At 46.8% G+C, this 26,992-nt stretch overlaps 1 protein-coding gene across 4 annotated transcripts; it reads left to right on the top strand.

The window, feature by feature from the left end:
- The first annotated feature begins 567 nt into the window (after window positions 1-567).
- Window positions 568-23,539, top strand: LOC141984642 (glutathione S-transferase-like). Of its 4 annotated transcripts, none has more exons than XM_074947811.1 (7): window positions 569-725; window positions 10,180-10,286; window positions 11,268-11,319; window positions 16,688-16,820; window positions 19,066-19,207; window positions 22,278-22,409; window positions 23,095-23,537. In XM_074947811.1, exons 2-7 carry the CDS (start codon window positions 10,200-10,202, stop codon window positions 23,215-23,217), a joined length of 669 nt encoding a protein of 222 aa, XP_074803912.1. In that variant the 5' UTR covers window positions 569-725; window positions 10,180-10,199; the 3' UTR covers window positions 23,218-23,537. The 4 variants fall into 4 exon arrangements, with proteins under 4 accessions (XP_074803914.1, XP_074803912.1, XP_074803913.1 ...); XM_074947812.1 differs by lacking the exon at window positions 569-725 and adding an exon at window positions 6,695-6,726; XM_074947813.1 differs by lacking the exon at window positions 11,268-11,319 and having other exon boundaries at window positions 568-725; window positions 10,180-10,239; window positions 23,095-23,539.
- Window positions 23,540-26,992: the final 3,453 nt, after the last annotated feature.

The following is a 26,992-nucleotide window of genomic DNA, read 5'->3' as shown; positions in this document are numbered from 1 at the left end:
CCAGAACCGAACCCAGACTCTGTATACCTTGCCATATATATATACACATACACACAGTTTATATATCCATGTTACCATGTTGGTCTCTCACACTGAAGGGTGGCTTTTAGCCCCAGATTGACTGTGTGTGCGCACGGTAGGGACTTTTATAAAATTGATTCCTTGATTATCACAAGACACCGGGCGCTGGTAGCCTTGCTTGGGTAGACAGGACCAAAGAACATTCTCATAATACAGAACTGTGTTGGGAAATAACCTGACAATTACAGAATATAAGCCAGGCCACCAGTGTGTTTGATCTGGCTGTTCCTCAGAATCCAAGAGCACCTGTTCTCTCTGCATTTGTCTAACTAACATTTTGGAGCAAAGCCTCAATATCACTCAGTTTCTCAAACCAAGCAAGGCGTGGAGTCAGAACCAAGCAAGGCCTGGAGTCAGAAGTCAGCAGCATGAAAAACATCTTATTCATTTTTGTTTGTTTGTTTATTGTTAACAAACAAATCTCCTGGAACAAAACACAGCCAGCCTCCCTCCCCCTTGCACTACTGGGCGAGAGAGACTTGGAAATGAAGCCAGAGAAAACTGATCTCCGGTGGGAGCTTCTCCTCCTCACAGGGCCCTCAGGAGGTGGAGCCAGACACAGGCTGAAGGCAGCCACACTGTCACGGGCTGTGTCTGAGGAGGAGTGAGGCAGGAGTCCGAGATCAGTGCTCCGAACCCGCCAGGTACCGGCTCTGCTCCCGGGTAGCGTTCGTGGGTTACGCAGCGTGCTTGCGGGGCTGACTCTGGGTTTTCTGCAGCTGTAACGCGTGGGGCCAGACGGGAGTTAGTAGCTCCCGGAGTTGGGGGCTCTCTAAGAGCAGAGGGGTCGGTGAGGTGACTGTGTTGCTCGCTGAGTGAGGGCAAAGTGAGTGCACCTGCGGTGCGAGAGCAGGGGGAATCCAGCCTTTGATCGGTGCGGGAATGGGGCGGGAGTCAGCGTCCCCCCGGGCCCTCTCGGAGGGGCGGCAGGGCCCCGAGTCACTGGGGGAAGCGCTGCTGTTGCGCAGGCGGTGTTAGCTGGCACTGACTGTGCAGGGGTGAGATGGCTGAGGCAACGCTGCCCAGCGAGGGGCGCAGGCAGCCTGTCACAGGGTGCGGGCTGAGCTCTGAGCCCGGCTGTGGATTCAGGCCCCAGCCCCAGGGAGGGTTCGGTGCAGAGATGCCTCCAGCTGGAAAGGGCGATTGTCTGCTCCAACCCCGCTACCCTGCTGTGCGGGCGTGGGCTGGGCCGTGATCCCACTAGCGCTGGGCAGGAAGTGCCTTCCCTCTCCTGTAAGTAGGGTTGCCAGCCCCGCCCCCCACCCCGGATTGTTCTGGAGTCTGCAGGAATTAAAGCTTAATTTTTAATTAAAGATTATGTGATGTGATGAAACCTCCAGGAATTGGGCTAACCAAGATTGGCAACCCTGTCTATATGGATTCTTGAGGTTTCAAAACTTTTCTAGTCCCAAATCGGGGCACAGTCAAACATCTGTTTTTCATGAACCATAAATCTGAAAGGGGGTTGGGTTGGGTTGTGGAAATTGGATCAGCTGAAATGAAACATTTTGGTTTGTTTTTATGGTAAACTTAGATTTCTAAACAGAATGTCCTTTCAAACTGAAAAATGCACCTTTTTGTTTTGAAAAATGTCAAAATGGGACACTGACAGTTTTGAAACCTTTTTCCAAAATGGGAAAGACATTGAAACCGACCCTTTGCTCCAAAAAGTTTGCTGCTTTGTTTACTGTTGTCTTCAGCCTTCTGGCTGTTAGCTGAAGAGCCTGTCAGACTACATAACTTGCAAAGCACACAGTGATTTTGTAACCTCTGGTTATAGCTGCAGAGTTCAGTAATATAATAGCTGTAGTCCCCGTACCTAACTTTTTCTTTGAACTAGTCCAGGCTCCTAATTCCATTGTTTGAACTCACCCAGGAGAGTTTTGTTCTTCCTGTTTTAACACTTTGGCATCCAGTTAAGGGCCTGATCCTCAGAGATGCTGAGCACTCAACTCTCATTGACATCAACCAAGTCATAAATGCCCATTCTGTATGTTTTGAACCTTGCTGGAGAGTGTGTGTATGTATTTAACACTAAGGATTTGGTCCCCCGTTCCTCAAAGTTTAGCGAGTTAGGCACTAAATAAATAACTTTAAGGGTTTTGGACCTAGACTGTGACTTTATCTTCAGGCCTAAGCAAAGAGAGCTGCATGAGCTGTACTGCCCCAGAAGGCATTTTGACTCCCTTATGAGACATATTTGCTTCCTTCTTTTGGAGGTTTTTAAGAACAAGTTAGATAAACACCTGTCAGGAATGGTCTAGTTATTACATAGTCCTTCCATGAATGCAGGGAACTGAACTAGATGACCTCTCGAGGTCCTTTCCAATCCTGCACTTCTATGATTCTTGCTCCTTAAGCTAGCACTAAGACATTGTTCTATAAAGGGACTTAGGTGTGGCAATGCTCAGATGTCTAAAAAAACCACTGGAACAATAATGGGATCCACAAAGCCTGAGTTAGGTGTCTAGGCTTGGTATACAGTGCGTGGGGAGAGACGGGCATAGGCGCTGACTCCGTGGGTCCTCCAGTGCTGGAGCACCTGTGTAGAAAAATTAGCACCCGCAGCGCCTCTTCCCTGCTGGTGGCCTCCTCCCCCTCCCTCCCAGCGCCTCCTGCCTGCTGCTGTATCCTGGCGTGCAGGTCGGCTTTGGGTGTGAGAGGGAGGAGCAGGAATGCAGTGCACTTCGGGGAAGAGGTGGAGTGGGGGCAGGACCTGGGTGGAGGGGGGGGCTGGGCACGCCCTCTGTAGGGAAGTGTGATAGAAAGCTGGCTAGATTGTCGGGCTCAACGGGTAGTGATCAATGGCTCCATGTCTGGTTGGCAGCCGATATCAAGTGGAGTGCCCCAGGGGTCAGTCCTGGGGCCAGTTTTGTTCAATATCTTCATAAATGATCTGGAGGATGGTGTGGATTGCACACTCAGCAAGTTTGCAGATGACACTAAACTGGGAGGAGTGGTAGATACGCTGGAGGGTAGGGATAGGATACAGAGGGTCCTAGACAAATTGGAGGATTGGGCCAAAAGAAATCTGATGAGGTTCAACAAGGACAAGTGCAGAGTCCTGCACTTAGGACGGAAGAATCTAATGCACCGCTACAGACTAGGGACCGAATGGCTCGGCAGCAGTTCTGCAGAAAAGGACCTACAGGTTACAGTGGACGAGAAGTTGGATATGAGTCAACTTTGTGCCCTTGTTGCCAAGAAGGCCAATGGCATTTTGGGATGTATAAGTAGGGGCATTGCCAGCAGATCGAGGGACGTGATCGTTCCCCTCTATTCGACAGTGGTGAGGCCTCATCTGGAGTACTGTGTCCAGTTTTGGGCCCCACACTACAAGAAGGATGTGGAAAAATTGGAAAGAGTCCAGCGGAGGGCAACAAAAAGGATTAGGGACTGGAACACATGACTTATGAGGAAAGGCTGAGGGAACTGGGGATGTTTAGTCTTCAGAAGAGAAGAATGAGGGGGGATTTGATAGCTGCTTTCAACTACCTGAAAGGGTTCAGAGGAACAGCCGTGTTAGTCTGTATTCTCAAAAAGAAAAGGAGTACTTGTGGCACCTTAGAGACTAACCAATTTATTTGAGCATAAGCTTTTGTGAGCTACAACAAGTACTCCTTTTCTTTTTACCTGAAAGGGGGTTCCAAAGAGGATGGCTCTAGACTGTTCTCAGTGGTAGCAGATGACAGAACAAGGAGTAATGGTCTCAAGTTGCAGTGGGGGACATTTAGGTTCGATATTAGGAAAAACTTTTTCACTAGGAGGGTGGTGAAACACTGGAATGCCTACGGAGGTGGTGGAATCTCTTTCCCTAGAAGTTTTTAAGGTCAGGCTTGACAAAGCCCTGGCTGGGATGATTTAGTCGGGGATCGGTCCTGCTTTGAGCAGGGGGTTGGACTAGATGACCTCCTGAGGTCCCTTCCAACCCTGATATTCTATGATTCTATGTGTGCGCTTATGGAGACAGGAGCCTAAGAATGGATAAATAAGAGCCAGCATGTTAGGCAGAGAGCTGCTTAAGGGCTGGTCTAAACTGAAAAGTTGGGTCAAGCCGGCTATGGCACTCAGAGGTGTGAAAAGCCAGCCTAGCACCAGGTGTAGACAGAATTCTTCTGTCAATCTTGCTACCATCTCTTGGGGAGGTGGATTAATGACAGTGATGGGAGAACCTCTCCCATTGCTGTAGTGAGTGTCTACACTGTAGCATTTTTAGTGTAGACATAGCCTAAAATAGCCAATTGGAAATGCTTGCTAATGAGATGGATGTGTCCTAAATCCCACCCCTCCCATAGAGTTAGGTGCCTAAATCCAGGCTCGAGGGAGGGTCCTATCTCTGTTTGCGATCCATGACTGGGAGTCTGGCAGCTTAGCCTTTTAGCAACTCTCTTGCAAGAGAGAGTTAGTTGCCTGCCTAACTCTATACAAAATAGTTTTGGGGTGGGGAGAAGAAAGCAGCCTCCTCCCTTAATCTTTACCTCAGCAGTTAGGATACTCACCCCTGTTCAGTTCCCTCCTCTTCCCACTGAGGAGAAAGGATCTGAGGAGGTATCTGCCACCTCTTAGGTGAGTGTCCTAACCACTAGGCTACAGAGTGATGCTCACTCTGATCCAATTGATATTTAATTATCAGTTATTAATTAAAGTAAAGCAATTTAAATAGGAAACATCCCTTAGTTCAGTAGTTAGAGCACTCACCTGAGAGCTGGAGAACCATTGTTCAAATCCCATCACCTCATCAGGTAGAGGGGGGAATTGAACCAGGGTTCCCCCACATCCTTGTGGAGTAACCTGGGCTAAATGTTGCGAAGGAGGCTGCCCCCTTGTGACCCTGCCATTTTGTGTGGCATTAGGCATACTCTGAGCACATCTATTGCATTGGGCCCCACGGATGAGACAGGTGGTTATCTAGGGTTGCCACTTGGACAGTTTTTGTATTGGTCAAAAGATTTACTATGCCATGGTATTTTTCACTTGGGACACATTAAAGTGCTCACAGTTCACATGCCTGAGATGTGGACTGTGGCACTGTGTTAGGATAAAGTAAGACAAATGATAAAATAACATAAAAATGGGATGGGGGGAGGAGAAGGGGGAAATGGTTCTCTCACTAATTTTAGTAATAATCCGCAATAGTCATCACTAGGATCCTTTTTGCTGGTGGGAGGGGTGGCCAGTAGTTGTTTTTCCTGTGTCTTGGAGGTGCCTGCTCCTCTTTCCCCGCTTTGTGGATTGGCCTGGGGTTTAGGCATGACACAGGCATCTGAACTTTTACGGTACATCTACCCAGCATTTGGGAGCCTGTGGGAGTGAGCCTCCCAGCCCAGGTCGACTGATTCATGCTCGGGCTCTAAAAATAGCTGTGTAGAGAGCGCTTTGAAGTTGCAGTTTGGGCTCTGAAGACTCCCCACAGCCATGTAGCCCAAATTGCTATCTGGCCTTAGGACAATTTATTTTGCATAACTTGCAGCACTGTGTGAATTGTTTAACATTGTTACATTTTGATAGTTCTTTTCTGCAGACATGTCTAGGACTGTCTGCAGTGGCACTAGGTTTAACTTGTCTGCCTCTGGGTGTTTGACCTAACAGGTGTTTTACTCTCCATGAAAAGATAGGGTCTCCTGTGCACTGCTGAACTGCATTTTGGCTGCCGTGAAAGCAAAAGACTAGATTTACATGGATGAAAAGCTAGACTCTTCATTTGGCATCTGGTACTGAGTGGTGCAGAGTGCCTCCTGCAAGGGGCTGAGCACCCTCAACTTCCACTGACTCTATGGGGCTGTGCAGCTTGGCCTGGGGAGGAGTATGGCTCTAGCTCTTAGTCATATCTGAAGAGAGATTAAGGTTTTATCACCACTTGTAAATTTTAAACCTTCAGAGGTAATTTACCCTTAATCCTATTAGGCCACTTTGTGGTCTGGATCCAAACCCTGTTGGTCCAAGTCCCAGCAGAGACCAGTTCACTGGTTCACACATCTCTAGACTGAGTCAGATTTGATTTAATGTGGGATGTATGCCATGTGATCAATCTGCTAGAAGAGCCCTCATAAGGCTTTGTTAAATGAATACTGCATTACAATATAAAAGCTACTCTGAACACCACATCTGATTAGAAAGATGGAATAAGGCCATGCAATGGCCTTTGTATAAATGGGGGCCCACCTGTGTGGAGCTTATTGCAGGATCAGAACCTAAATCAGGTTAAACAAAAAAGTATGTGTGAATTATATTTAACAATCAGAGTGGGATCTGGGACCTTGAGAGTCTGGCAATGCTGTTTGAGACACAGAAAATACATCGCATTAGAATAGATAGGAAATCCTGAGATTTTCAAAATATAAAGGTTATATCTAGTATGTTATTATCAAGTCAGAGGCAACTTAACAATGGTTTAACTTCTCTTACATTATTAATGTTTTAAAAACATGTATCCATCACAAAATGTAGCTACAGAGTCACTTAACTGCCTTGCTACTATAAGCCATGATCAGATGTGCAGGCTGGACGTAGCTAAACCAGTCATGGAGTGGGGCAATCTCAGAACAATTTGCATAATTCCCGTGTGTTCCAAAGCTGCCTTGACATAGGCCCCTTGCAAATAGACTCGTCTCCAGGTTGATTTCTCCCTGCAGGAAACTGGATTGGGTAAGTACTGCTTGTGTAAGTACAGGCACTTCTTTTTCAGCTCAGATTTCTTTCCCACTGCTCTGTTCCACTCCCCAGCTGTTCTGAGTGGAGCAGCCAACTGATATTAACATGCTTTTGTGTCTAAGTGTTAATTTGACTTCCCTTTCACTACTCCTGGGGAAGGGGGGATTGAAATGAACATACTGTAAATGCTCTATCTCTTAATTGCATTTTGTTGTTCAAATTTGAACAGATGGAGGCAAATAGGGGCAGAGCTCAACTGATAAGTACAGTTTGCTCTCTGGTAGCTTCAGTTTGCTGCTCAGTGAAGCCTTGGGTGCCTGTGAGCAGGGTGGATGAGAACAAGAGGATCTAGGGCCTAGGAGAGGGGGTAGGGAAGAAGCAATTGGGTGTCTGTGGTTTCAGGCAGGCTGTTAGGAAGCAGGAAAGAAGGGTATCAGCAGAGGAAAAGACAGAAAGCAGAATGAAAAGCAAAATAGAAGCTGGGAGAGAGAGCCAAATTCTGTTGTCTTTACTCAGGCAAAATTTCTAGTGATTGCAGTAGTCATTAATTTGGGAATTGTTGAGGAAAACATCCAATGGGGAGACTTGGGTAGGGACAGCCAATGATGCAAAAGACTCCACCACCCAACTGGCATACACTCTTTTGTTCATGGCCTCTATTTCACTGGTGTTTTTCTGATTCTCTGCTACAGAGTTAACCTTTGGGCCCTGATAAGAGATTGAAAAATTGTTGCAAAGCTGTTCCATAAATAATTAAACTTTGTCTCTAACAATGGAGTAATTCATTTACCTTGCGTACAATGTGTTGAGTTTGCCCTCAGCCTTAAGGCTGGTCATCCTCAAGGGTTCCAGATCTTTTCCTTTGTGTCCTTGGAGAGGAGACTCAGCAGAATGCAAAGGCTGCTGTGAGATGAGCACTGTTAACAAAACTGGAAACTACTGAAACTAGCATTGTAGGCTCAGTGCTGCCCCTTGGCGATATCTGAGGTGGGAAGTGAGACAAATGGGAACCACAGGGTGTGAGTGAAGCCATCCCTGCATAGGTGTCCTAAGTATTCTGCCAGTTGGTGTTTATAGAAATGGTGGGGACCGTGTATGCAGCTGCCTTTGCTTTAGCTGTAGATGTAGAGCAGATTGGTGAAAAAGATGCAGAGTTACAGAGCAAGACCAAAAGGGTCACAGCCCAGTCCCAAAGCCACATTTAAACATTGTTGGATCAGGTACTGGCTTATAGGTTGGGTGGCTGAGACTGGATAGCCTAGATCCCAGGAGGGGATTGATTGGCCTTTGGCTGGAGCCTGAAGGACTAAGTAGTTTATCTAAGTACAATCTACAGATCTGCTCAGGATATAAGGTCAAAGTGAGCGCTGAAGGCTGAGTTGAAAATTATTTTTTTTCAATGTATGTAAATAATCTCGCAGATACTTAAGCTCTACAGTTCTTCTTCAGTCTAGAGACTTTTCCACTAGTGGGTGGCTGTAACACAGAGGACCATCTGTGGTTCACTACCGTGTCAGCAATTCTTGTCATGTTTGCTACTCCTGAAAGAATTCTGCACCAAATAAATAAATAAATAAATAAATAAAATAAAATTCTGCCCTCCAAAAATAAAAATTTGGCACACAATATTTTAAAATTCTGCAAATTTTATTTGTCAATAAATAAATGTGGAGGCTCCAGCAGTGGGGAGCACAGGCTACTGGCTACAGGGAGGTGGAAGATTACTCTGCAGCCCCCTGCCCTCCCTGGGACACAAACTTGATGGTGAGGCTGCACCCAACCTTGACACAGCGCAAGGGCTGGGCCTGCCCCAGAAACACCTCGGGGGTCCAAGCTCCTCGGCACCAGGTGTGGGCAGGCAGACTCAGCCTGGCAAGATCCAGGTGTGGGGTGAGAGGGTTCTATGTGGGCAATCTGGGTGCGAATGGCTCAGTGGGAGGTCTGGGGGCATAGGTGGTCGTTGGGGGGGTTCTGGGTGCAGGGTCAATAGGACTCTGCAGGGGGGTACAGGTGAAGGTGGTTGGGACTAAACGGGGGGTCTGCGTAGGGGGGAATGGAGCTCAGCAGGGGGTCCAGGTGCTTGGGGCTTGGTGGGGTGGGGGTCTGGGTGTGGGGGGGCTCATTCAGGGTGGTCCAGGTGCATAAGGGGTGTGGCTCATCAGGGTGGGGGTTTGAGTGATGGGGACTCAGCTGGGGGTGGTCTGGGTGCAGGGGTCAGGGTCAGGTGCAGAGGGCTTGGTGTGGGGTTCTGGGTGCAGGGGGGTGGGACTTGGTAGGGTGGAAGTTTGGGTGTGGGAGGGTTTGGGGGGGTTCTGGATATGGAGGGTCTGGATGCAGGGGGGTTGGGGCTCAGTAGGAGGACCACATGCAGGTGGGGCTCAGCAGGGTTGGGGTTTGGGTACAGGGGACTTGGTGGGGGGGTTCTGGGTGCAGGGGGGGTGAGGCTCATGGGAGGGGTCCAAATGCATGGGGGTTGGGTGGACGGGGGTGGGTGTGACCCGGCCCCAGGTGGCTGTGACCCAGCCCTGGCGTGAGCATCCCTTCCTTCTGCCCTTCCCCCCCCCCACCCTTTCTGGGCATCCAGAAGGATGTGTCTGTGCTGCTGTGGAGGGGCATGTGAATGGTCTTGTGGCTTCCCTTTGCTTCCCCATCAGAAAGTCATTTTTTATCCAGGGAAGCAAAGAAATCTGTAGGGGACATGAATTCTGCATGCCCGCAGTGGTGCAGATTTTCCCCCATGTATAAAATTGATCATAGGGAAAAACCTGCTTAGGCAAAGATTGTAACTGGCTGAAATTAAGTTTTAGTCTTAGAAGCACATTCCTACTTTTGTTTGTTTGTAACCCTCTCTTAACCCTTATTACTTCTACTTGGTATCACTTAACCTATGGGACTGATGTGTGGTAGGCACGCTGCTGGGGTCAGGGTGCTGAATCAGATCTGCAAAGTATACCGACGCTCTGGGGATTGCCTCCTTGTCTGCTAGCTGTTGGTGTCTGGGCTGTAAACCGCACCAGTAGAGCATTTAATGCACCCAGGGTTGTAGGGCAGACGGTGGTATAACCACTTGCTGGTTTAGATTGCATCCCCAAATGTCACAGAGGCATAAAAACTGTCACTGCTGCCTTATTCCTAATAAATCATAATTTTAAAAAAGCAGATCAATAAGACAATGCTAGTTCAACATTAGCTCCATAATTCCCTATAAAACAGTTCGCTCTTCCATTCAATAAACAGACAGAGGGTACTCTTTCTCCACTGAGCCCATAGAGGGCTTGTATGACTCAAGCCCAGATATTTAGGTCATGATTACCTCTCTCTTCCTCATGTGCATCTCCATTGCAAGACACTCAGCAATATTTACTGCATTGGCACGTAAAATTCAAAATCCCCCCTTGAAATTAAATACTTCCTTTTAAAATAATTTTCCTTTGCTGTATTTGTCAGGCAACAAGAAATCTGAAAACATGGCTGGAAAACCCAAACTGCACTACACTAAAGGAAGAGGTAAAATGGAATCTATCCGATGGCTATTAGCAGCAGCTGGGGTTGAGGTTTGTATTTCTCATAAAGTGATCAGATTAATCAATGGTTGAAATGACTGTTCTATTTTGAAAATATGAGTAATGACTAGTTACTAGCACAGTCTCCTAACACACAAGTGATTACACCAACGTGTACAAGAGTCACAAGAAGCTGGATGTAAATTCTGCATGTCGGCTGTCCTATATTACTTACACGGTCCTAATAATATTCAGCAAGGATATTAGTGAAACTGGCATTTCGTGTCCTGTAGAATGTATTCATTTCATTCTTTGCAATAACAAGGGTTTCTGTTTCCAAGGAGAAACTATCCTTGGCTGTCGTCTTGTTCAGAAAAATTAATTTGAAGAGATCTTGGATTGTTGCTGCTGTTCAAAGTCAGGAATCTCTCCAGCTTCTTTTGAATGATTGCTATTTGCAATTGTCTCTCATTTACTCTTGCTTTAAAGACCCAGTCACACCATATGAATAACTTTGAAAAACATTTTGTTTAGAGATAATTTTGTATACTTTTTGTCCAGATCCTCAAACTTGTATAAATTAGCACAGCTCTCCCGAAGTCAACAAAGCTACCTTGATTCACATCAAGCAAAAGTGTGGCATGATATGGCTTAATTTCTGTGCTGAATATTTGCTTGAAATTATTGTCATTTCCTAGGAATTCATTTTCCTCTTTGGCTTCTCAACACTTGAAGTGAAAAATCTTCTTTATGACTTGCAGTGATGTATGTTACTGTGGGAGATAAGCTGCTAGAGAACAAGCTGTGGAGCAACAAAGATCCTATTCTCATTCAAATGTCTTTTATTTTTAATTTTATTTTTTAAATCAAGGCAAGAAACATAAAGGCAGAATTGTCTCTTGTAGTTTCTCAACATTTTCCATGTAGCATCAGCTGCTTTTTAAGTAAAGTACCCAAAGGCGAATATCCACTAATTGTTCATTCATGATCCATGAAATATAGCAATCAACCCCCTTTATTCCTGTTTTCCAGTTTGAAGAAGAGTATGTGGAAACAAAGGAAGACTTAGAAAAGTTACGCAACGGTGAGTCTAGGGCCTAGTCCAGACACAAACTTGCACTGATTTAACTTAGCCCTGGTCTACACTACGAGTTTAAGTCGAATTTAGCAGTATTAGGTCGATTTAACCCTGCACCCATCCACACAACGAAGCCATTTTTGTCGACTTAATGGGCTGTTAAAATCTATTTCTATACTCCTCCACGACAAGGGGATTAGCACTGAAATTGACGTCGCCAGGTTGAATTTGGGTTAGTGTGGATGCAATTTGACGGTATTGGCATCCGGGAGCTATCCCACAGTGCTCCATTCTGACCACTCTGGACAGCACTCTGAACTCAGATGCACTGGCCAGGTAGACGGGGAAAAGCCCTGCGAACTTTTGAATTTCATTTCCTGTTTGGCCAGCGTGGCAAGCTGATCAGCACAGGTGACCATACAGAACTCATCAGCAGAGGTGACCATGGAGTCCCAGAATCGCAAAAGAGCTCCAGCATGGACCGAACGGGAGGTACTGGATCTGATCGCTGTATGGGGAGATGAATCCGTGCTATCAGAACTCCATTCCAAAAGATAAAATGCCAAAATATTTGAAAAAATCATCAAGGGCATGAAGGACAGAGGCTATCACAGGGACCCGCAGCCGTGCCGCGTGAAACTTAAGGAGCTCAGGCAAGCCTACCAAAAAACCCAAGAGGCAAACGCCCACTCGGGGTCAGAGCCCCAGACATGCCGCTTCTATGATGAGCTGCATGCAGTTCTAGGGGGTGCCCCTACAACTACCCCACCCCTGTACGTGGATTCCTGCAAGGGAGTCTCACGCAACAGGGATGAGGATTTTGGGGACGAGGAAGATGAGGAGGAGGAGATAGCGGACAGCAGGCAAGCGGAGAAAGCGTTCTCCCCGACAGCCAGGAACTGTTTATCACCCTGTTGACAGTACCCTCCCAACCCGGGCTCCCGGACCTTGAAGGCGGAGAAGGCACCTCTGGTGAGTGTACCTTTGTAAATATAATACATGCTTTAAAAGCAAGCGTGTTTAATGATTACTTTGCCCTGAAGACTTGGGATGATTTTGCGGCCAGTACCACTACTGGAAAAGTCTGTTAACGTGTCTGGGGATGAGCAGAAATCCTCTAGGGACATCTCCATGAAGCTGTCCTGGAGGTACTTCCAAAGCCTTTGCAAAAGGTTTCTGGGGAGGGCAGCCTTATTGCATCCTCCATGGTAGGACACTTTATCACGGCAGGCCAGTAGCACATAGTCTGGAATCATTGCATAAGAAAGCATGGCAGCGTGTGGTCCCGGTGTTTGCTGGCATTCAAGCAACATCCGTTCTTTATCTATCGGCTGCAGATGTTTCAACGCTGCCACTAGCATCTCCATCCCAGAGGCTAGTGCAGACAAGAAGGCGAAAAAACGCACTCGTGATGAAATATTCTCTGAGCTCATGCAGTCCACCCAAACTGAAAGAGCCCAGCAGAATGCATGGAGGCAGACAATGGCAGAGTCCAGGAAAGCACAAAATGAACGCGAGGACAAATGGCGGGATCAAGAGGAAAGGTGGCAGCAGCATGATGAAAGAGGCGGGATGCAATGCTGAGGCTACTGGAGGATCAAACTCATATGCTCTGGCGTATAGTTGAGGTGCAGGAAAGGCACAGACCGCCACTGCAGCCCCTGTGTAACCAACCACCCTCCTCCCCAAGTTCCATAGCCTCCTCACCCAGATGCCCAAGAATGCGGTGGGGGGCCCCTCGGGCACCCAACCAGTCCACCCCAGAGGATTGCCGAAGCAGCAGAAGACTGGCATTCAATAAGTTTTGAAGTGCAGTGTGGCCTTGTCCTTCCCTCCTCCCTTCCTCCCTCACCCCTCCCGGGCTACGTTGGCAGTTATCCCCCCTATTTGTGTGATGAATTAATAAAGAATGCATGAATTTGAAATAACAATGACTTTATTGCCTCTGCAAGCGGTGATTGAAGGAGGGAGGGGAGGGTGGTTGGCTTACAGGGAAGTACAGTGAACCAAGTGGGCGGGTTTTCATCAAGGAGAAACAAACAGAACTGTCACACTGTAGCCTGGTCAGCCATGAAACTGGTTTTCAAAGCTTCTCTGATGCACAGCACGCCCTGCTGTGCTCTTCTAACTGCCCTGGTGTCTGGCTGCGCGTTATCAGTGGCCAGGCGATTTGCCTCAACTTCCCACCCCGCCATAAACGTCTCCCCCTTACTCTCACAGATATTGCGGAGAACACAGCAAGCAGTAATAACAATGGGAATATTGGTTTCGCTGAGGTCTAACTGAGTCAGTAAACTGCGCCAGCGCGCCTTTAAACGTCCAAATGCACATTCTACCACCATTCTGCACTTGCTCAGTCTATAGTTGAACAGCTCCTGACTACTGTCCAGGGTGCCTGTGTACGGCTTCATGAGCCATGGCATTGAGGGTAGGCTGGGTCCCCAAGGATAACTATAGGCATTTCAACTTCCCCAATGGTTATTTTCGGGTATGGAAAGTAAGTCCCTTGCTGCAGCTGTTCATACAGACCAGAAATTCTGAAGATGAGAGCATCATGTACCTTTCCCAGCCATCCCACGCTGATGTTGGGGAAACGTCCCTTGTGATCCACCAGTGCTTGCAGCACCACTGAAAAGTACCCCTTTCAGTTTATGTACTGGTTGCCTTGGTGCTCCAGTCCCAAGACAGGGATATGCGTTCCGTCTATCGCCCCACCACAGTTAGGGAATCCCATTGCAGCAAAGCCATCTAGTATGACCTGTATGTTTCCCAGAGTCACTACCCTTGATAGCAGCAGCTCAGTGATTGCGCTGGCTACTTGGATCACAGCGGCCCCCACAGTAGATTTGCCCACTCCAAACTGATTCCCGACTGACCGGTAGCAGCTGTCTGGCGTTGCAAGCTTCCAGAGGGCTATCGCCACTTTCTTGTGAACTGTGAGGGTTGCTCTCATCTTGCTTTCCCCTGCCCTGAAGTGCAAGAATACCAAGTCGCAAAGTTCCATGAAAGTGCCCTTACGCATGCGAAAGTTTCGCAGACACTGGGAATCATCCCAGACCCGCAACCCTATGCGGTCCCACCAGTCTGTGCTTGTTTCACGGGCCCAGAATTGGCATTCCATGGCATGAGCCTGCCCCATTGCCACCAGGATGGCCAAATTGCTGGGGCCCGTGCTTTGGGAGAAGTCTGTGTCCATGTCCTCATCACTTTCATCACCGCGCTGCCATTGCCTCCTCACCTGCTTTTGCAGGGTCTGTTTCTGCATATACTGCATGATAATGAGCGAGGTGTTTACAATGCTCATTACTGCTGCGGTGATCTGAGCAGGTTCCATGCTTGCCATGGTACGGCATCTGCAGGAGAGCAGAGTTGCAGGGGAAACAGTGGTTGGATGACCAGTTTTGCAGACCGACCGCACCGTCTGCTGCCAGGACACAACAGCTGAGTGGGCTGCATGTTTGCCGTGTTATGGCGAGACAAGAGCAGCCGAGCAGAGTTGCAGCAGAAGTGGCCATGCGAGACCACCAGGAGAGCAGAGTGGCAGTGGAAGCGGTGGATGATAACGGTTAGCAGTCCTACTGCACCGTCTGCTGAAAGCAGTGTGGTGCCCGCACGGAAAAAAGGCGCAAAACGATTGTCTGCCGTTGCTTTCACGGAGGGAGAGGTGACTGACGACATGTACCCAAAACCACCCGCGACAATGTTTTTGCCCCATCAGGCATTAGGAGCTTAACCCATAATTCCTATGGGCGGCGGAGACTGCGGAAACTGTAGGATAACTACCCACAGTGCAACGCTCCGAAAGTCGACGCTAGCCTCGGTAGTGTGGACTTACTCCGCCAACTTAATGCACTTAGTGGGGACAACACACAATCGGCTGTATAAAATTGCTTCCTAAAAGTTGACTTCTATAAATTCGACATAATTTTGTAGTGTAGACATACCCTTAAAGATGTAGTTTTTAAACTGGTGCAAGTTTGTGTCTAGACCAGTGGTTCACAACCTGTGGGCCACTTGCGGCCCAATCAGTACACAGCTGTGGCCCGTGTGACATCCTCAGTGCCATAACTAGGGTGGGGCAGTAGGGGCACCTGCCCCGGGGGTGCAAAAATGGGGTGGTGCGAGACCAGGCCCAGGTGTCAGCTCCCCCCTCGTACTCTAGTAGGATTGTGAGTCCGGTGACCCTGGCTGGAGCAGGCTCCCTGGCACTAGAACTGCAGGGGCAGGGTGGGCTGCCAAGCTGAACTACATGCAGGTGAGATGGTAGACAGCAGGTGCTGAGAGGGGGGATGCAGGGGCTAGGGCCACAGGGAGAGTGGGACAGGGGCGCTGGGAGGGAGTGCAGGGGGCTAGGGCTTCAGGGAGGGGGGTGCAGCCACTGCATGGGGGACAGACTCTAGATGTCTGGGGCACAGTCTCTGGATGGGGGCTAGATACTGGGCACAGTCCCTGGGTGCGGCGGGTTGAGTGCTGTGGGGTAGTCCTTGGGGGGGCTGGGGCAGGTGCATGGGGGGCAGTCCCTAAGTGGGGGCTGGGTGCATGGGGGCAGTCCCTGGGGGGGCCTTTTTGCCCTGGACAGGGCACCCTGTCTCTGGAGGGCAGGCATGTCTGCCATCCCAGTGTTTGGGGGCTCTGGATGATGGGGGAGCACTCCCTGGCTGTAGGGGCAGCCCCTGGGTGGGGGGTGCCCTGCACCGGGTAGGGCTCTCCATCTTTGCAGACAGGCTCCGCAGCCATGCTCTCCAGGCGCTCAGCCCAGCTATGCTGCCAGCAGCGGAGCGGAAGTGAGGGTAACAATATATCATGCCATGCCACCCTTTCAGTAAATTAATTAATTTTAACAGTTCGATGTTTTGACTTATTTTGCTAATTTAAAATGCTCTTGGTAGATATTTGCCAGTGTTGAAAAGAAAGGTACTATATCGATTTGCATGGTATTGCTGTCATTTTACAAATAGTAAACCTTATTTTTTTTGTAGATGTACAGGGTGTGTGTGTGTGTGTGTGTGTGTGTATAATCGATTGTTGATGCGGCCCACATAACACAGAGAGAGCTGCACAGGCAACCCACATTGGTAAATAGGTTGAGAGCCACGGTCTGGACAGTCATATTTTAAGAACAACTTTCTTCTGTTTGGCTTAATCTGGATTGTCAATGGAAGGGGAGTTTTGTTCATGAGACCACTTCTCTAATGTGATATGGCCTGCGTGAGAGGTGTACTGCATATTCCTTTACTCTGGCAATAGAAGCTTAGGATCTCTCTAATATAACTGGAAATGTCCATGTAAATTATAAGGCGTTTTCTCTCAGATCCAAGCAATGATACAACAGTTTATGAGGACTGAGTGACTTAACTTCTTTTCCTTTCCAAAGATGGAGCCCTGCTGTTTCAACAAGTGCCCATGGTGGAAATTGACGGGATGAAGATGGTGCAGACCAGAGCCATTCTCAGCTACATAGCAGGGAAACACAACCTCTATGGGAAGGACCTGAGGGAGAGAGCACTGTACTGTAACATGACCCTTATTAATATACACTATCTTTATTTGAACATTTGCCTGAAATAGATAAAGAAGAATACTGCTTTGAAATTTAACCCCCTTCTTCCCCGCATGTATATTAAAATGATAAACCTGTCCAAACACCACTGATGTCTCAAACCCAGAGTTTTGATTCATGGTCATTATCTACTTGGTAGATTCATACATTCCAAGACCAGAAGAGACTATTGTGATCTTTTCTGACCTCCTGTATATCACAGGCCACAGAACCTCCCAAATAATTCCTAGAGCACATCCTTTGGAAAAACATCCAATCTTGATTTTAAAAGTGCCAGTGATGGAGAGTCCACCACGACCTTGGTAAATTGTTCCAATGGTTACTTACTCTCACTGTTAAAATATTTACACCTTATTTCCAGTAAGAATTTGTCTAGCTTCAACTTCCAGCCATTGGATCATGTTATACCTTTCTCTGCCAAATTGAAGAGCCCATGATTAAATACTTGTTCCCTATGACTGTTGATGAACATGAACAAATTGATGATACTGTTAAGGCTCTCCACAGAGTTTCTTAAGTTATATAGAGACCAGAAGCATCTTAAGTTCCTGAGGCAACTTCCAGTCCTTAATGGGATAATAATAAAGGCCTTATATGCCTTGGTACTTACTTTGATTTCTTTCCTATTTAATGATAACAATTCAGAGACTTAATCTTTGGACGAAACCTGGGGTGTGTTTGTGCCTGTTGGCCCAATTTAAAAACAACCAGTTTCAGCTGAAAACTTCTGTTCGCTTTAAAAATTACCATAGATTGTTGTTTGTACATATGCACTATACAATCTCCTAACGTAAAACAATTTTCGGATACTCTGTTGCTTAGACAAGGACTTCATCGTATATAAGAATTCTAGTTTCACAGCATTAGCAGGGGTTCTCAAACTTCATTGCACTGTGACCCCCTTCTGACAACAAAAATTATTACACAACCCCAGGAGGTGGGGCCGAAGCCTGAGCCTGCCTGAGCCCCACTGTCCTGGGTTGGGGGGCCAAATCCCAAGCCCCATTGCCCTGGGTGGGGGGCTGAAGTCCAAGGGCTTCAGCCCCAGGCTGGGAGCTTGTAAGCTGAGCCCCACTGCCCAGGGCTGAAGCCCTTGGGCTTTGGCTTCGGCCCCAGGCCCCAGCAAGTCTAAGCTAGCCCTGGCGACCCCATTAAAATTGGGTTGTGACCCACTTTGGGGTCCTGACCCACCGTTTGAGAACTGCTGTGCTATAGCTTAACGTGAGCAATTAAATTTTCCTTGTCCACCCCTCCTAACGAAGTCATAACAAAAACATCAGTGTTGAGAGAACATATTAAGTGTGCTTTCTCCTGAAAATTAACTCAGTGGGAATCCTTTTATGGGGTTCAATGTTTGTGGTATTATATACAAATGAATGTGTTCATTTTACCAGGAGAGCCTTCCCCCCAACCCTCCCCTGCCCTGTGAACTCATTTTCAGCTCTGATTCTTTCAGCATCATTACCAGCAAATTAACAATTCTGAAGGCTATATTCTACCCTTGACTAGACTAGGATTGATCATGTAAATCTAGATTCCACCATTTGCTACCTGTTCAGCATTATTGTTGTCAAAAACCGAAGGTGCTGGTTCTCAAAATGTTCTGTAGAGCTCTTGCTGGTTATATATGTATACATCTTGCTGGTGCCTCTGTATTTCCTGCTACTAAAAAAAAAAAAAAATCTGCTACAAATTGGAGCTTGTTGAAAGAGAGAAAACAAAGGGTGAAAACCTCTTCCAAAATTCCCATTTATTGTCAAAATTCAAAAAGTTTTTCTGACCAGCAGTGTAGCTGTGGTTGTAGCTGGTTTTCCTGTTTTTTTTTTTGGGGGGGGGGGTTTGAATTTCAAAATGTAAACAGCTTTTGAATAGCACAACTAAAAATACATAGATAAGTTCCTAATATTACTCTTCATGTAAACTATTGCTATTCTTGCCACAGGGACAATCTCTCTTTCATAGCATGGATCTCATATTAATGAAGACTGAGAACCTCTAGTCTAAAGTATTACTAATAGCACAGGTAAAGATCAAGAGGTCAAATCAATTTTGTTGTTGTGCAGTGGCTGAGTTAGCCTCCTGAGTACTGCTGCCATTGCACTACAATAAAATAACAAGCTGACTGGACAAGAGTCAAGTGTTCAGAAATAAATGGACTCCTCTAAATGGAAAATAAAAACCATTTGTTTCAGGATTGATATGTACGTGGAAGGAACAACAGATCTGATGGGAATGATCATGTTTCTCCCTTTCCAACCACCCGAGGCAAAGGAGAAGAATTTTGCTTTAATCATCGAGAGGGCCACAACCAGATACTTCCCAGTCTATGAAAAGGTAAGTGACAGTGAGGCAACAGTTCAGACATGACAGATCATAGAGAAGAACAGTTTGTACGATGGTGTTTGCTGAAATTTCCCTTGCACAGGAGGAAATGTCCTCAGGGCAGGTGGAGTTGTAGGACTGCAGGACCGCTCGGGGAAACCTCATAGAATGGGGGCCACCAAACAACCTGGTGCTGATTCTGGCACGGAGAGCCCCCATTGACCTCAGTAGGACTACTCACAGAGTAGGATGCAATTCACTGTGAGCAGGGATGGCAGAATCCAGCTCTTCTAAAGTAGTTTAGACCATGGTAACACAGTGATATTGACTCTTCACTAGCACCATAGTGGTATATGCATACACATCAATGGCTGGGATACAGTCCTGAGAGCATATATCAGGGTATATTTTTCCAAGAAGTTCAAGTGTTTCTGCTGTTCTGAATTAAATATAGTTGTGATTCAGAAGTGTTAATAGCTAATCCTACAATCTTTACTCAGGCAAAACTGTTATTTATTTGTATTGTAATAGCTCCTAGTGGCTCCAGCTAGGATTGAGGGTCCCTTTGTCATGGTGAGGGCCCTACCAAATTCACGGCCGTGAAAAATGTTTCACGGACCGTGAAATCTCGTCTCCCTCATGAAATCTGGATATTGTAGGGGGGGTCGTGATATTCCCACCCTTACTTCTGCACTGCCTTCAGAGCTGGGTGGCCAGAGGGCAGTGGCAGCTGGCTGGGCATCCAGCTTTGAAGGCAGCGTCCCACCAGCAGGAGCACAGAAGCGAGGGTGGCATGGTATGGGGATCATCATTTTGGGGGGGGGGGCAGGGCCAGCATTACGGGTGGGCGACCACTTAGGGTGCTGTGGTCCCCCCTCCCCCCCCCCCACACCCCCCCGAGGCCCCTTTGACCTCCAAGTGCTGGAGAGGAGCAGGGCTGGAGGCGCCCTGGCTGGGGGCTCTTACCATGTGCCAGGCTCCAGCTGCTAGCCCCAGCCAGGTTGTAGAGGGACAGGACTTCCTCTTCCCCTGCATGGGCTGCTCCTGGGGCTGGGTCAGACCCACCAGAAGTAAGGGTGGCAATACCATACTATTCCACCCTTGCTTCTGCGCTGCTGCTGGCAGTGAAGCTGCCTTCAGAACTGGGCTCCCAGCCAGCAGCCGCCACTCTCCAGCTGCCCATCTCTGAAGGCAGCGCTGCCGCCAGCAGCAGCTCAGAAGTAAGGGTGACAATACCGTGAGCCCCCTACAATGGCCTTGTGTCACCCCCCACAATCCCTTTTTGGTCAGGACCTCCAGAGTTACAACACCGTGAAAATTCAGATTTAAAAAATCCTATGACTGAAATTTACCAAAATGGACTGTGAATTTGGTAGGGCCATAGTCATGGTTACTAAAATTCCCATTGAAGTCACCTTGGGAGTAATGAGGAAATTTGAGTACATTTTTCATGATTTGGTACATGAGTTCTATCTCTTTATTCACTCTTGAGCTGTAGACAAATATGCAGCCTTTTCTAAGATCTTTGGGCACTGTACAAAATATGCACACAGCAGGAGTTCATGGAGAGCTGACTGGAAGAGAGTTGTACAGGAAGTGTCACATGTAAAGCAGAAATGCCCAAGGGTGGATTTGTCAGTAAGAATGCAAAATCCCAATTATGCAGCTTCACCTGATGTCTCCTCAGCAGAACCTCAGATTTGCACAAGCAAAATCAGTGTTTACAATATGCAAGAAATTCAGTCATCACCATCCTCATCATTCTTCCTGCACCATCAGCTGCATACGTTCGAAGTCAAACAGCACCAATCATCCCTGTCCTTGGTTCACTTTTCCAGGTCTCTTTTATTGAGATGTAATAATGCCACTTCAGCTATTATGATGCTATGGAGTGTGTCTCTAGGTTGGCCTCTCTCACTCTTGCCCGGAGTTGCCAAATAGTGCTTGTTTAGGTAACCTCCTTTTGGGCAAGGTTTCCCAAATAAGTCAAGCTCTTCTTCCTTTCTGCTTGTATTGTTGTAGCTAGTTGTGCCCATTCTAGGATCTCTTCATTACTTATTTTTAGTCCATTTTACTTTGAATATGTTACACATACATCTGCACTGAACAATATTCAGTTTGCATTGGATGGACTCTTCTCCATTCGGAGGATGCTTAGGGTGTTGCTTTTAAAGATCTTAAGTTTGTTTTGTTAACCACATTGGACTTGAGACTTTGAAATATAGCACTTGCTTAACCTATTTTGGATTCTATTTCAAACACAGTCACCAGTACTGGGAGTGATACTGCCTAGATTAGTCAACTTATTGACTGTTTTTAAGGCTTCACCTTCCAAGTACAGAAAATCATTGTAGGTAAATTAATTTTCATAACTTCCATCTTTGATTTAGTGATAAGACCTGTTTGCTTGGCAGAACTTGCGAGACCATCTGTCTTTGGCTGTCTATCTTCAGCTGTCTTATTTAGAAGACGGATGTCATCTGCAAAATATAAATCTCCAAGCTTGCCATTTATCCATGCAGTGCTCATTTCCATACTGTGACAATTTGTCACTTAAATTCAATAGCAACTCCAAACAAGATGAGAGACAAGGTATTACTTTGTCTGAGACCAATGTTAACATTAAACCAGTCTGTTAGCTCCTGGTTTATCTTTGCTTCACACTGAGTGTTTTGATGCAAGTTTTAAATAATTTTGATGATTTTGTTGGAGACTCCATAGATTCATACTATTTACTATGGTGGTTTTCCAGCTACGCTATCAAATGTTTTTTTGGAAATCTACAAAATCAGGCTATTTCTTAACCACTTCTACAAATAATCCCCTTCTGTTTGCATCATTGCCATGAATCTCCTTCTTGGGGACTGAAGTCCTGCAGTTATCCTGACCTAGGAGAGGTTATACACTGAATCGTGGACCCAATTTGAATTGAATGACTTTGCATTCTGATTGCCCACAATCCTCTACTTATCACCTCAGACCTTTTGCTTGGACTAGTCCTGACAAATCCATATTTAACCAAGTAAGTAAGCTATTTCCCATTTGTACCCCTAAGACCTCTCTGTTTTCTCATCTTCCATAGGTTTTAAAGGAGCATAGCCAGCAGTTTCTTGTTGGTAACCAATTTAGCTGGGCGGATGTCCATCTGCTTGAGGCCATTTTAATGGCAGAAGAGTGCAAGCCTGATATACTCTCCCCATTCCCGCAGTTACAGGTAACTGAATCGCCTGATCTCACCAAGGAACATACACTTATATTCAGACTCTGTTGCCCAATGTAAAGTACTGATGTTTAAGCCCTTGGAGCCACTGCAGCACTTGAGCTCTCATTATTCTCAGTGGGAGATGCTGTGGAAAGAGTCGAGCTGCTCAGGACATTTTCAGCAAAAAAAACCTCGCATTGAAGCCAAAATACTTAAGAGAGACGTTTCAGTTTTGATGAAGACGGTTTTTTAGAGGGAGACACTCTCATGCACTGGCCAGGGATGTGGAAGACCCAGGTTCAAGTCCTTGCTCTGACCAACTCAAAGCAGAGCAAGGACTTGAACCTGGGTCTTCTAGGTCCTAGGCTGGTGCCCAAATCACCATGCTGTCACATGCTGTTGCTCCACAAATTGAAAACAGACATTAACACAATTTCATTTGTGTGAACACCTTAGAAAGGTTACAATCTGGAACAAAACAAATTTTGAAAGTTGCCACAAAAATGTACGGTCATCCTCTGGCCAGCTCTAGTACTGACCTCTTCTGGAAATCTGGCCACAAATAGCTACCAATTGTTTTGTTTTGTGTGTTTTTTTGCTCATGCAAATTTTTTGTTAAATACATTGTGAATTTTAATCTATGAAGTTGAATGTCATTTCCTTAATTTGAAAGGCTTTTTACTGCTGCTTCTTTTAGGCTTTTAAAGGAAGAATAAGCAACATCCCCACAATTAAGAAATTCTTGCAGCCTGGTAGCCAAAGGAAATCACCAGCAGATGACAAGAGCGTTGCACAGGTGAAGAAAATATTCAACATCTAATCACTATGTGGTTACTAAAAATCACTGCACCAACAGTATAGTAGCTCAGCCATGCTTAATATAGCTGTAAACTTCACATAACTCAAATATTTAATGACCTGAGCTATACAGGAAGTCAGATTAGATGATAATGGGCTCTTCTTGGCTTTAGTCTGTGAAACTGGATTTTGAAAGTTTTTAGCAAGACATGTTAAATGCTAGCATGCAGAAACATAACACTTTAAAAATGTCACTGCAATAGCTATAACTAGATTACAATGTATTGTAGACTAGGGTAACTTGTTAAATAATCTTGTAATTGGAAGATACATTTACTTGAAATAAAACACTCATTGCTTTCTGTTGGACCTCATTTATTAATAACACATGTAGGTTAGTACGCACAGCTGTACCTCTTGAAGTGCTTCAGAAAAGTGGGTGCGCCCGATCCCTGATTCCCTCTCCATTTTCCTACCCGCTGGACCACGCTACCTCGATTAGTATTTCCTGGCGGTTGGATTTTGATCACACTGGTGCTCCCAATGTTCTTGAAAGCTTTTAATACCTTTTCTGCTGCATGAAGTACTTCCCATACACAAGGGAATATGCTGAGCTCAGAACTCTACAGTAATTGGTATTTTATAAGCAGAAAGGAAAAACCATTTGAATCTCTGAAGTTTTCAAAATTTGGGTTAAACTCTCATTTTAAATGTTTTGTTTGCAAATATGCCAAACTAATTAAATACAACACGTGATTGAGTAGCAAAGGGAGCTGGCAGATGTTTATGCTCTTCTTTTACCACATTCCCAGCCCATTATGAGGCAACTCGAAGGGGAGATGGGTGACTGGAGGAACAGCCAGCCATGCTGCATGTCATCCTTGACTCCTCACCTTGCCAAGGTGGGCGAGGGGAGGATGTTACTATTTCCCAATGAGCTCAGTTCCCCACTGCTAGTCCATTTTGAAGAGATGGTGGGTGGAGGGAGAGATGTGATGGCTGCTGGCCTCTGAAGTATTAGTGTCACCTTGTGACAGCAACATCCCTTGAAGAGGGAAGAAGCCAGTGCACGTGTGTCTGGTCAGTTGATCTCCAGTTAGGCTTAAGAGGGCACCTGGGCTCTAGAGGGAGGACGGGGCAGATGAGGGCTGTCTGAACACAGGAGAAACAGAAGGTACAGAAGAGAGTTGCCTTGAGAAAACCTGCAGAAAGCTATGCAGCCCCTCCCTGGAAGGAGGAAGGAATGGGCAGGAAGCAGCAGAGGGCAAAGCCTGCTGAGCTTCCTGAACCAGAAGACCATGGCCTGAGAGGGCTGCAGTCTGAGAGCAGCCAAGGGAGATGCCTGCTGATTCTGAGTGGGAGAGCTGAAGCCAGAGGGGGCTGAAAGCTGAGGGGAGGCATGATGAGATATGCCAGTGTGACACCTGGACTTGAATGTGGGGAGAGATGCTGGAGCTTTCCTTTGTAATAAACTAACCCTGCAAGGGCTATCCCTACTCAGGTTGTTTGGACTATTTCTGGGAACCCTAAGGCAGGTGCACAGGTTATGCTGTTACTGGACACTGGAGAGCACTTGCTACAAGAGGAGATTTCCCTGGGCCTGACAAGAATCATTAATGGGTGTATCACCCAGGGCTGAAAGCCATTTAGACAAGCCCAAAGTGCACTCAGTATCCTTTCAGCAACTACACTTGAGCCTTGGCTAATTTCAATAAGTTCCAGTCTGCCAATGACCTCTTTAATGAATACAGGGAACATAAAGGGGTTGGTTTTATTTCTTTGCTGGTGGTCTTATCAAGAGGGTTAGATCTGACTGATTACTTTGCTACACTGTTTCGTCTGCATATACAGGAGGGCAGCTAAATGTACCATGTAAATAAAATGAAAAAACAAGGACTTGGAGGGGGCTGCTAGCTCCTCTTGCTACTCCAAGGGCTAACTTTGTAACTGTACAAGAGACAAATCTTGTTGATAGACTATGGGCTAGATCCATAGAGGAACTTAACACCTTTAAACCTCCCCAAAAGCTGCTGCCTAACACCGGAGGTGCCCTAAATTTCTGCTGGCAAAGTCCCCTAGGTGCCTATTGCTAGATAACACCTAAGCCCTAAGGGTATTCTCAAACTACACCTTCCCTGCCTATATATTCAGAGCATCTTCCCAAAACACGCCCATGAGCAACCTAACTGGGAATGGGCGTGGGTAATAAGAACCAGCGATCAAGGCATTCTCCTGGGATGTGGGTGACCGGTTTTGGAGCAGGGACTAGAATCCAGTTCTCCAGTTTCCTAGCCCCTGGGTATTATGGGCTGAATCTTGATCTCCCTGTTGAAGTTGTTCCACTCTGTATCAATAAATTTTCACTGGGTCAGAGAGAGAGATGGACACTGTATCCTGGTGGTCAGGGCACTCCCCTGGGATGTGGGAGACCCAACTTCAAGTCCTTGCCCCAAAGCAGGCAGAAGTGGGATTTGAAAACAAGGATCTTAGAGACCTAGTAGCTACAATGGGGTGGAGGTTGGGGTAACTGGCATGTGTGGTGTTTTTTTGAGAAATGGCTGACCTGACTTAGGCTCCTAGTTGCAGGAGAGAATGCACAGCTCTGAGTATTGCATGGAAACAAGCAACACCTAAACCCTTTTCATCCACTGTTCTGATCCAAGGGTTCTCAAACTTCATTACACCGCAACCCCCTTCTGACAATAAAAATTACTACATGACCCCAGCAGGGAAGACCAAAGCCTGAGCCCACCCAAGCCCCCTCCGCCTTAGGGATGGGGTCCAAAGCGGAAGACCAAGGGCCTCAGCACCAGGCACGAGGCCTGTACCTTGAGTGTTAGAGGGCTTTCCCTTCACCTCCTCCCCTGGTTCCTGTCACGCAGACAAAGAGCAGAAGACCAGAAGTCGGAAGTGCTGGCAAGGCGATGTTTATTGGGTTTCGTTGTAAGCAAGCATATCCATAGCTCTTCAAGCCCACAGAGTCTGTTTCTCAGGGTTCCATTCCCAGCTCTGATGCTGCAAAGCATTTACATAGTAGCCCCCTTCCCAGCTCTGACACTACAGAGCCTTGCCTGTGTCTCTGTTCCTCATTTCCACCTCGTCCTCCTTAGCAGGCCCAAATACACGTGCAATGCCACCCCTTACAACTTATGGTCATGTTCCATTTTGAAGGGTCATGAGTCTGGGGTGGGAGGGAGGTCTTCCTCCCACTTCTTTTGTATCCCATGGGAGGGGTAAGGAGTGAGGTTGTGTACTGGCCAAGGCCAGGCTTTTCTTTGGCTTTTAGTGTTTATGTCTGCCCCTCGCTCCCCCCAACACACGTCCTCCCTTGCCCTTCCCAGCTGGTTGCTTGACCTTGCCTTGAGATAGGAGTTGAGGCAGTCTAAAAGTATGCACTCGTATATTATACTCCCACCGTGCCCAGTAACACTGTAGCTGTTCTTATCTGTTCCCATTGTACTAACAAACCCATCTGGCTAGGCAGAAGCAACACACAGTGTCTGTGTTCACAGATATTAGTCTAAGATCTAGGAGTGTCAAACCCCTGGGCCCCGGCAAGTCTAAGCCAGCCCTGGCAAACCCATTCAAATGGGGTTGGGACCCACAGTTTGAGAACTGCTGTTCTAACCACATTAAACGAAAAAACACAGTGGTACTAATTATAAAGTCTTCTCAACCAATCTTTCTGAGGAACAGGAGTTCTGCCTTCCTTCCCCTTCCCAGGAACCCCTATTGCATGTGGCGAAGAGGGAGGCACAGTGTTACTGGCACCTCCTCAAATGTTCAAGAAACAAGTA

This window comes from Natator depressus, chromosome 3 (genome assembly GCF_965152275.1).
Source record: "Natator depressus isolate rNatDep1 chromosome 3, rNatDep2.hap1, whole genome shotgun sequence".
Lineage (NCBI taxonomy): Eukaryota > Metazoa > Chordata > Testudines > Cheloniidae > Natator > Natator depressus.
The sequence above is the reverse complement of the archived record's forward strand: the minus strand, read 5'-3'. Positions and strand labels throughout refer to the sequence as shown.